The 12,180-nt window shown below is 57.0% G+C and overlaps 1 protein-coding gene across 1 annotated transcript in view; it reads left to right on the forward strand.

Annotated features, from left to right (window-relative positions):
* The window catches only part of LOC147080910 (homeobox protein six1b-like), a 53,150-nt gene extending 41,115 nt beyond the window's left edge, over nucleotides 1–12,035 (forward strand). Inside the window, exon 2 of the mRNA XM_085981031.1 lies at nucleotides 10,598–12,035. Within this exon, the coding sequence (XP_085837157.1) occupies nucleotides 10,598–10,871 (274 nt within the window). The 3' untranslated portion in view covers nucleotides 10,872–12,035. The remainder of the gene's footprint in view (nucleotides 1–10,597) is intronic.
* Nucleotides 12,036–12,180: the final 145 nt, after the last annotated feature.

Here is a 12,180-nt window from a genome sequence, read left to right on the forward strand (position 1 = left end):
AGACACACACGGGCCGTACAGGAGCTGACACTGAGATACACACGGGCCGTACAGGAGCTGACACTGAGACACACACGGGTCGTACAGGAGCTGACACTGAAACACACACTGGTCATACAGGAGCTGACACTGAGTCACACACGGGTCATACAGGAGCTGACACTGCAACACACACGGACCGTAAAGGAGCTGACACTGAGACACACACGGGCCGTACAGTAGCTGACACTACAACACACACGGGTCATACAGGAGCTGACACTGAGACACACACGGGCCATACAGGAGCTGACACTGAGACACACACGGGCTGTACAGGAGCTGACACTGAGACACACACGGGCCGTACAGGAGCTGACACTGAGACACACACGGGTCGTACAGGAGCTGACACTGAGACACATACACGGGCCATACAGGAGCTGACACTACAACACACACGGGCCGTACAGTAGCTGACACTACAACACACACGGGTCATACAGGAGCTGACACTGAGACACAAACACAGGCCGTACAGGAGCTGACACTGAGACACACACACAGGCCGTACAGGAGCTGACACTGAGACACACACGGGCCGTACAGGAGCCGACACTGAGACACACACGGGTCGTACAGGAGCTGACACTGAGACACACACGGGTCGTACAGGAGCCGACACTGAGACACACACGTGCTCTACAGGAGCTGACACGGAGACACACACGGGCTCTGCAGGAGCTGACACTGACACACACACGGACCGTACAGGCGCTGACACCGAGACACACACGGGCTCTACAGGAGCTGACACTGAGACACACACGGGCCGTACAGGAGCCGACACTGAGACACACATGGGCCGTACAGGAGCTGACACTGAGACACACACGGGTCGTACAGGAGCTGACACTGAAACACACACGGGCCGTACAGGAGCTGACACTGAGACACACATGGGTCGTACAGGAGCTGTCACTGAGACACACACGGGCCGTACAGGAGCTGACACTGAGACAAACACGGGCCGTACAGGAGCTGACACTGAGACACACATGGGTCGTACAGGAGCTGTCACTGAGACACACACGGGCCGTACAGGAGCTGACACTGAGACACACACGGGTCATACAGGAGCTGACACTGAGACACACACGGGCCGTACAGGAGCTGACACTGAGACATACATGGGTCGTAATGGAGCTGACACTGAGACATACACGGGTCGTACAGGAGCTGACACTGAGACACACACGGGCCGTACAGCAGCTGACACTGAGACACACATGGGTCGTACAGGAGCTGTCACTGAGACACACACGGGCCATACAGGAGCTGACACTGAGACACACACGGGCCGTACAGCAGCTGACACTGAGACACACATGGGTCGTACAGGAGCTGTCACTGAGACACACACGGGCCGTACAGGAGCTGAAACTGAGACACACACGGGCCGTACAGGAGCTGACACTGAGACACATATGGGTCGTACAGGAGCTGACACTGAGACACACACGGGCCGTACAGGAGCTGACACTGAGACATACATGGGTCGTACAGGAGCTGACACTGAGGCACACACGGGCCATACAGGAGCCGACACTGAGACACACATGGGCCGTACAGGAGCTGACACTGAAGCACATGCGGGTCATACAGGAGCTGACACTGAGACACACACGGGTCGTACAGGAGCTGACACTGACACACACATGGGTTGTACAGGAGCTGACACTGAAACACACACGGGCCGTACAGGAGCTGACACTGAGACACACATGGGTCGTACAGGAGTTGTCACTGAGACACACACGGGCCGTACAGGAGCTGACACTGAGACACACATGGGTCTTACAGGAGCTGACACTGAGACACACATGGGTCGTACAGGAGCTGACACTGAGACACACATGGGTCGTACAGGAGCTGACACTGAGACACACACGGGCTGTACAGGAGCTGACACTGAGACACACATGGGCTGTGCAGGAGCTGACACTGAGACACACACGGGCTGTGCATGAGCTGACACTGAGACACACACGGGCCGTACAGGAGCTGACACTGAGACACACACGGGCCGTACAGGAGCTGACACTGAGACACACACGGGCTGTGCAGGAGCTGACACTGAGACACACACGGGCTGTGCAGGAGCTGACACTGAGACACACACGGGCTGTGCAGGAGCTGACACTGAGACACACACTCGGGCCGTACAGGAGCTGACACTGAGACACACACGGGCCGTACAGGAGCGGACACTGGGACACACACGGGTCATACAGGAGCTGACACTGAGGCACACACGGGCCGTACAGGAGCTGACACTGAGACACTCACGGGTCATACAGGAGCTGACACTGAGACACACACAGGTCATACAGGAGCTGACACTGAGACACACACACGGGCCGTACAGGAGCTGACACTGAGACACTCACACGGGCCATACAGGAGCTTTCACTAAGACACACACAGACCGTACAGGAGCCGACACTGAGACACACACGGGTCGTAATGGAGCTGACACTGAGACACACATGGGCCGTACAGGAGCTGACACTGAGACACACACGGGCCGTACAGGAGCTGACACTGAGATACACACGGGCCGTACAGGAGCTGACACTGAGACACACACGGGTCGTACAGGAGCTGACACTGAAACACACACTGGTCATACAGGAGCTGACACTGAGTCACACACGGGTCATACAGGAGCTGACACTGCAACACACACGGACCGTAAAGGAGCTGACACTGAGACACACACGGGCCGTACAGTAGCTGACACTACAACACACACGGGTCATACAGGAGCTGACACTGAGACACACACGGGCCATACAGGAGCTGACACTGAGACACACACGGGCTGTACAGGAGCTGACACTGAGACACACACGGGCCGTACAGGAGCTGACACTGAGACACACACGGGTCGTACAGGAGCTGACACTGAGACACATACACGGGCCATACAGGAGCTGACACTGAGAGACACACGGGTCATACAGGAGCTGACAGTGCAACGCACACGGGCCGTACAGGAGCTGACACTGAGACACACACGGGCCGTACAGGAGCTGTCACTGAGACACACACGATCCATACAGGAGCTGACACTGAGACACACACGGGCCGTACAGGAGCTGACACTGAGATACACACGGGCCGTACAGGAGCTGACACTGAGACACACACGGGCTGTACAGGAGCTGACTCTGAGACACACACGGGCCGTACAGGAGCTGACACTGAGACACACACGGGCTGTACAGGAGCTGACTCTGAGACACACACGGGCCGTACAGGAGCTGACACTGAGACACACACGGGTCGTACAGGAGCTGACACTGAGACACAGACGGGCTGTACAGGAGCTGACACTGAGACACACATGGGTCGTACAGGAGCTGACACTGAGACACACACGGGCCGTACAGGAGCTTACACTGAGACACACACAGGCCGTACAGGAGCTGACACTGAGACACAAACACAGGCCGCACAAGAGCTGTCACTGAGGCACACACAGGCCGTACAGGAGCTGACACTGAGACACACATGGGCCGTACAGGAGCCGACACTGAGACACACACGGGTCGTACAGGAGCTGACACTGAGACACACACGGGTCGTACAGGAGCTGACACTGAGACACACACGGGCCGTACAGGAGCTTACACTGAGACACACACGGGCCGTACAGGAGCTGACACTGAGACACAAACACAGGCCGTACAGGAGCTGACACTGAGACACACACACAGGCCGTACAGGAGCTGACACTGAGACACACACGGGCCGTACAGGAGCCGACACTGAGACACACACGGGTCGTACAGGAGCTGACACTGAGACACACACGGGTCGTACAGGAGCCGACACTGAGACACACACGTGCTCTACAGGAGCTGACACTGAGACACACACGGGCTCTACAGGAGCTGACACTGACACACACACGGACCGTACAGGAGCTGACACTGAGACACACACGGGCTCTACAGGAGCTGACACTGAGACACACACGGGCCGTACAGGAGCCGACACTGAGACACACATGGGCCGTACAGGAGCTGACACTGAGACACACACGGGTCGTACAGGAGCTGACACTGAAACACACACGGGCCGTACAGGAGCTGACACTGAGACACACATGGGTCGTACAGGAGCTGTCACTGAGACACACACGGGCCGTACAGGAGCTGACACTGAGACAAACACGGGCCGTACAGGAGCTGACACTGAGACACACATGGGTCGTACAGGAGCTGTCACTGAGACACACACGGGCCGTACAGGAGCTGACACTGAGACACACACGGGTCATACAGGAGCTGACACTGAGACACACACGGGCCGTACAGGAGCTGACACTGAGACATACATGGGTCGTAATGGAGCTGACACTGAGACATACACGGGTCGTACAGGAGCTGACACTGAGACGCACATGGGCCGTAAAGGAGCTGACACTGAGACACACACGGGCCGTACAGGAGCTGACACTGAGACACACACGGGCCGTACAGGAGCCGACACTGAGACACACACACTGACCGTACAGGAGCTGACACTGAAACACATGCGGGTCATACAGGAGCTGACACTGAGACACACACGGGTCGTACAGGAGCTGACACTGAGACACACACGGGCCGTACAGGAGCTGACACTGAGACACACATGGGTCGTACAGGAGCTGTCACTGAGACACACACGGGCCGTACATGAGCTGACACTGAGACACACATGGGTCTTACAGGAGCTGACACTGAGACACACATGGGTCGTACAGGAGCTGACACTGAGACACACACGGGCTGTACAGGAGCTGACACTGAGACACACATGGGCTGTGCAGGAGCTGACACTGAGACACACACGGGCTGTGCAGGAGCTGACACTGAGACACACACGGGTCATACAGGAGCTGACACTGAGGAACACACGGGCCGTACAGGAGCTGACACTGAGACACACACGGGCCGTACAGGAGCTGACACTGAGACACTCACGGGTCATACAGGAGCTGACACTGAGACACACGGGTCGTACAGGAGCTGACACTGAGACACACACTCGGGCCGTACAGGAGCTGACACTGAGACACACACGGGCCGTACAGGAGCTGACACTGAGACACACACGGGCCGTACAGGAGCTGACACTGAGACACACACACGGGCCATACAGGAGCTTTCACTGAGGCACACACAGACCGTACAGGAGCCGACACTGAGACACACACGGGTCGTACAGGAGCTGACACTGAAACACACACTGGTCATACAGGAGCTGACACTGAGTCACACACGGGTCATACAGGAGCTGACACTGCAACACACACGGACCGTAAAGGAGCTGACACTGAGACACACACGGGCCGTACAGTAGCTGACACTACAACACACACGGGTCGTACAGGAGCTGACACTGAGACACACACGGGCCATACAGGAGCTGACACTGAGACACACACGGACTGTACAGGAGCTGACACTGAGACACACACGGGCCGTACAGGAGCTGACACTGAGACACACACGGGTCGTACAGGAGCTGACACTGAGACACATACACGGGCCGTACAGGAGCTGACACTGAGAGACACACGGGTCATACAGGAGCTGACAGTGCAACGCACACGGGCCGTACAGGAGCTTACACTGAGACACACACGGGCCGTACAGGAGCTGACACTGAGACACAAACACAGGCCGTACAGGAGCTGACACTGAGACACACACACAGGCCGTACAGGAGCTGACACTGAGACACACACGGGCCGTACAGGAGCCGACACTGAGACACACACGGGTCGTACAGGAGCTGACACTGAGACACACACGGGTCGTACAGGAGCCGACACTGAGACACACACGTGCTCTACAGGAGCTGACACTGAGACACACACGGGCTCTACAGGAGCTGACACTGACACACACACGGACCGTACAGGCGCTGACACTGAGACACACACGGGCTCTACAGGAGCTGACACTGAGACACACACGGGCCGTACAGGAGCCGACACTGAGACACACATGGGCCGTACAGGAGCTGACACTGAGACACACACGGGTCGTACAGGAGCTGACACTGAAACACACACGGGCCGTACAGGAGCTGACACTGAGACACACATGGGTCGTACAGGAGCTGTCACTGAGACACACACGGGCCGTACAGGAGCTGACACTGAGACAAACACGGGCCGTACAGGAGCTGACACTGAGACACACATGGGTCGTACAGGAGCTGTCACTGAGACACACACGGGCCGTACAGGAGCTGACACTGAGACACACACGGGTCATACAGGAGCTGACACTGAGACACACACGGGCCGTACAGGAGCTGACACTGAGACATACATGGGTCGTAATGGAGCTGACACTGAGACATACACGGGTCGTACAGGAGCTGACACTGAGACGCACATGGGCCGTAAAGGAGCTGACACTGAGACACACACGGGCCGTACAGGAGCTGACACTGAGACACACACGGGCCGTACAGGAGCCGACACTGAGACACACACACTGACCGTACAGGAGCTGACACTGAAACACATGCGGGTCATACAGGAGCTGACACTGAGACACACACGGGTCGTACAGGAGCTGACACTGAGACACACACGGGCCGTACAGGAGCTGACACTGAGACACACATGGGTCGTACAGGAGCTGTCACTGAGACACACACGGGCCGTACATGAGCTGACACTGAGACACACATGGGTCTTACAGGAGCTGACACTGAGACACACATGGGTCGTACAGGAGCTGACACTGAGACACACACGGGCTGTACAGGAGCTGACACTGAGACACACATGGGCTGTGCAGGAGCTGACACTGAGACACACACGGGCTGTGCAGGAGCTGACACTGAGACACACACGGGTCATACAGGAGCTGACACTGAGGAACACACGGGCCGTACAGGAGCTGACACTGAGACACACACGGGCCGTACAGGAGCTGACACTGAGACACTCACGGGTCATACAGGAGCTGACACTGAGACACACGGGTCGTACAGGAGCTGACACTGAGACACACACTCGGGCCGTACAGGAGCTGACACTGAGACACACACGGGCCGTACAGGAGCTGACACTGAGACACACACGGGCCGTACAGGAGCTGACACTGAGACACACACACGGGCCATACAGGAGCTTTCACTGAGGCACACACAGACCGTACAGGAGCCGACACTGAGACACACACGGGTCGTACAGGAGCTGACACTGAAACACACACTGGTCATACAGGAGCTGACACTGAGTCACACACGGGTCATACAGGAGCTGACACTGCAACACACACGGACCGTAAAGGAGCTGACACTGAGACACACACGGGCCGTACAGTAGCTGACACTACAACACACACGGGTCGTACAGGAGCTGACACTGAGACACACACGGGCCATACAGGAGCTGACACTGAGACACACACGGACTGTACAGGAGCTGACACTGAGACACACACGGGCCGTACAGGAGCTGACACTGAGACACACACGGGTCGTACAGGAGCTGACACTGAGACACATACACGGGCCGTACAGGAGCTGACACTGAGAGACACACGGGTCATACAGGAGCTGACAGTGCAACGCACACGGGCCATACAGGAGCTGACACTGAGACACACACGGGCCGTACAGGAGCTGACACTGAGACACACACGATCCATACAGGAGCTGACACTGAGACACACACGGGCCGTACAGGAGCTGACACTGAGACACACACACGGGCCATACAGGAGCTGACACTGAGATACACACGGGCCATACAGGAGCTGACACTGAGACACACACGGGCTGTACAGGAGCTGACTCTGAGACACACACGGGCCGTACAGGAGCTGACACTGAGACACACACGGGCTGTACAGGAGCTGACTCTGAGACACACACGGGCCGTACAGGAGCTGACACTGAGACACACACGGGTCGTACAGGAGCTGACACTGAGACACAGACGGGCTGTACAGGAGCTGACACTGAGACACACATGGGTCGTACAGGAGCTGGCACTGAGACACACACGGGCCGTACAGGAGCTTACACTGAGACACACACGGGCCGTACAGGAGCTGACACTGAGACACAAACACAGGCCGCACAAGAGCTGTCACTGAGGCACACACAGGCCGTACAGGAGCTGACACTGAGACACACACGGGCCGTACAGGAGCCGACACTGAGACACACACGGGTCGTACAGGAGCTGACACTGAGACACACACGGGTCGTACAGGAGCTGACACTGAGACACACACGGGCCGTACAGGAGCTTACACTGAGACACACACGGGCCGTACAGGAGCTGACACTGAGACACAAACACAGGCCGTACAGGAGCTGACACTGAGACACACACACAGGCCGTACAGGAGCTGACACTGAGACACACACGGGCCGTACAGGAGCCGACACTGAGACACACACGGGTCGTACAGGAGCTGACACTGAGACACACACGGGTCGTACAGGAGCCGACACTGAGACACACACGTGCTCTACAGGAGCTGACACTGAGACACACACGGGCTCTACAGGAGCTGACACTGACACACACACGGACCGTACAGGAGCTGACACTGAGACACACACGGGCTCTACAGGAGCTGACACTGAGACACACACGGGCCGTACAGGAGCCGACACTGAGACACACATGGGCCGTACAGGAGCTGACACTGAGACACACACGGGTCGTACAGGAGCTGACACTGAAACACACACGGGCCGTACAGGAGCTGACACTGAGACACACATGGGTCGTACAGGAGCTGTCACTGAGACACACACGGGCCGTACAGGAGCTGACACTGAGACAAACACGGGCCGTACAGGAGCTGACACTGAGACACACATGGGTCGTACAGGAGCTGTCACTGAGACACACACGGGCCGTACAGGAGCTGACACTGAGACACACACGGGTCATACAGGAGCTGACACTGAGACACACACGGGCCGTACAGGAGCTGACACTGAGACATACATGGGTCGTAATGGAGCTGACACTGAGACATACACGGGTCGTACAGGAGCTGACACTGAGACGCACATGGGCCATAAAGGAGCTGACACTGAGACACACACGGGCCGTACAGGAGCTGACACTGAGACACACACGGGCCGTACAGGAGCCGACACTGAGACACACACACTGACCGTACAGGAGCTGACACTGAAACACATGCGGGTCATACAGGAGCTGACACTGAGACACACACGGCTCGTACAGGAGCTGACACTGAGACACACACGGGCCGTACAGGAGCTGACACTGAGACACACATGGGTCGTACAGGAGCTGTCGCTGAGACACACACGGGCCGTACATGAGCTGACACTGAGACACACATGGGTCTTACAGGAGCTGACACTGAGACACACATGGGTCGTACAGGAGCTGACACTGAGACACACACGGGCTGTACAGGAGCTGACACTGAGACACACATGGGCTATGCAGGAGCTGACACTGAGACACACACGGGCTGTGCAGGAGCTGACACTGAGACACACACGGGTCATACAGGAGCTGACACTGAGGAACACACGGGCCGTACAGGAGCTGACACTGAGACACACACGGGCCGTACAGGAGCTGACACTGAGACACTCACGGGTCATACAGGAGCTGACACTGAGACACACGGGTCGTACAGGAGCTGACACTGAGACACACACTCGGGCCGTACAGGAGCTGACACTGAGACACACACGGGCCGTACAGGAGCTGACACTGAGACACACACGGGCCGTACAGGAGCTGACACTGAGACACACACACGGGCCATACAGGAGCTTTCACTGAGGCACACACAGACCGTACAGGAGCCGACACTGAGACACACACGGGTCGTAATGGAGCTGACACTGAGACACACATGGGCCATACAGGAGCTGACACTGAGACACACACAGGTCATACAGGAGGTGGCACTGAGACACACACGGGCCATACAGGAGCTGACACTGAGACACACACGGGCCGTACAGGAGCTGACACTGAGACACACACGGGCCGTACAGGAGCTGACACTGAGACACACACGGGTCGTACAGGAGCTGACACTGAGACACACACGGGCCGTACAGGAGCTGACACTGAGACACACACGGGCCGTACAGGAGCTGACACTGAGATACACACGGGCCGTACAGGAGCTGACACTGAGACACACACGGGTCGTACAGGAGCTGACACTGAGACACACACGGGCCGTACAGGAGCTGACACTGAGACACACACGGGCCGTACAGGGGCTGACACTGAGACACACACGGGCCGTACAGGAGCTGACACTGAGACACACACGGGTCATACAGGAGCTGACACTGAGACACACACGGGCCGTACAGGAGCTGACACTGAGACACACACTGCACTCCTTGGTAATACCCAGGATTGTAACTGCCTCCTGCTGTATGTGCACTGGGTATAAAGTTGAGGCACACTGTCAGAATGTGAGGCATTGACAAGCCCCAATGTGTATGCTGTTATGAATTATTCAACAATCTCAGAGTTTTTCCTTGATGTCTCTCTTCCTTCTTTTCTTAGAGAACATACTGAAATGATTCTCACAGACGCTGGCGCAGGTTTTCATTCGGAGGCGTCTCCAGGCATTCTGAGCAATGTGTCGACTTTCCTGCTCAGCTCCGATGAAGAGGAGTCCAGTCTGCTGCCTGTCCTGAGCCAGGCCCCGTCCAGCCCCGGTATAATGCTGATGCCGGGACCCCTGATCCAGGTGGCTGGTCTCCTGCCTTTGCAGAGTGCCGCCCTCTACCCGCTGCATGACGCCCTCCTCGACTCTTCATCACCCACCCTGCTCTAACTCGGACCCTGCGAGCCACGTCCATGAGGGCCTCAATATTTCTTTACAATCATCTGTTGGGATATTTCAAAAAGCAGAAAAGCTCCTTTTGGAAACTCAGCATCAAAGTGAAGAATTAATTTCCCCCCAAGACTAAACCCCATAACATATAAGGGCTAGCACCAGCATGATGGGCTGAATGCTCTCCCTCTGTGCTGTATCATTCTCTGATTCTATAGAGTTTGCTGTTACTCGTGGTTTGGTGAATGACAAGTGTCGCTCCGATTACTGACTGTAGAAATCTTTGGCTATGTGACTTGCTGTAAGGTTTTCTTGTCTCAGCTCCTGGTGTTGAGGACGATGTTCTGACTCATGAAGCCTCCGCGATCTGGGTCTGGACTCTGCCTGCTCCCCATGGAGCTCAGGCCTCTCCTGTCTAGCTTACTCTGCCTGTGTCACACTGACACTCAGTGCATGAACACACTGCCCAGAAACTCTGCTCAATTAGCTGCTCTCACCTAGGGTGGCCACAGTGAGCTCGGTGACTGAGCCTTGGTGAATCCTGGGCTGGAGACAGCAGGGTGGGAGTGGAGGGAGGGGAATGGAATCGGCCCAGGATTCCCCGTTCACGATCCACCCAATACTCCTGGGCCCCCCATGGTTGATCTGCCAACTGGGACCAGGCACCAGAGGTCTGTGGAGCTGTGACCCAGCCAGAAACAGGGCCGGCAGAGAGGGGTCGGAGGCAGTGGGGGGGGAAGGAGCAGTCTGAGGTATTTGCTCAGTACTGAGGACCATTGCGGATTGCCCTCGAGGAGAATGCCCAATCCCCCAATCTCCACTGGCCCCCTTCACCCGTCCCTCCCCCTAATCCCCCTCCACCTTCCCCCCACCCCATCACTCTACTGACAGCGGGAGGGGTGAACAGGCCCTCCCCCTAATCCCCCTCCACCTTCCTCCCGCCCCATCACTCTACTGACAGCGGGAGGGGTGAACAGGCCCTCCCCCTAATCCCCCTCCACCTTCCCCACACCCCCATCACTCTACTGACAGCGGGAGGGGTGAACAGGCCCTCCCCCTAATCCCCCTCCACCTTCCCCCCGCCCCCATCACTCTACTGACAGTGGGAGGGGTGAACAGGCCAGAGAGTGAAACAATCAGCTGAAATAAAGGACTGGTGAATAATGGGTGATGTCACAGTGAATTACTGCTTACCTATGATCGCATGTTGACTTAGTGATCATTCCCAGGCCGGTGTCAGTGGGAGATGTGAGGAGCAGGGTAACACACTCACACACTCACACACACTCACACAGGCACAGACACACAC

Source organism: Somniosus microcephalus, unplaced genomic scaffold (genome assembly GCF_052327205.1).
Source record: "Somniosus microcephalus isolate GS21.2 unplaced genomic scaffold, FLI_Smic_1.0 scaffold1004, whole genome shotgun sequence".
Classification (NCBI taxonomy): Eukaryota; Metazoa; Chordata; class Chondrichthyes; order Squaliformes; family Somniosidae; genus Somniosus; species Somniosus microcephalus.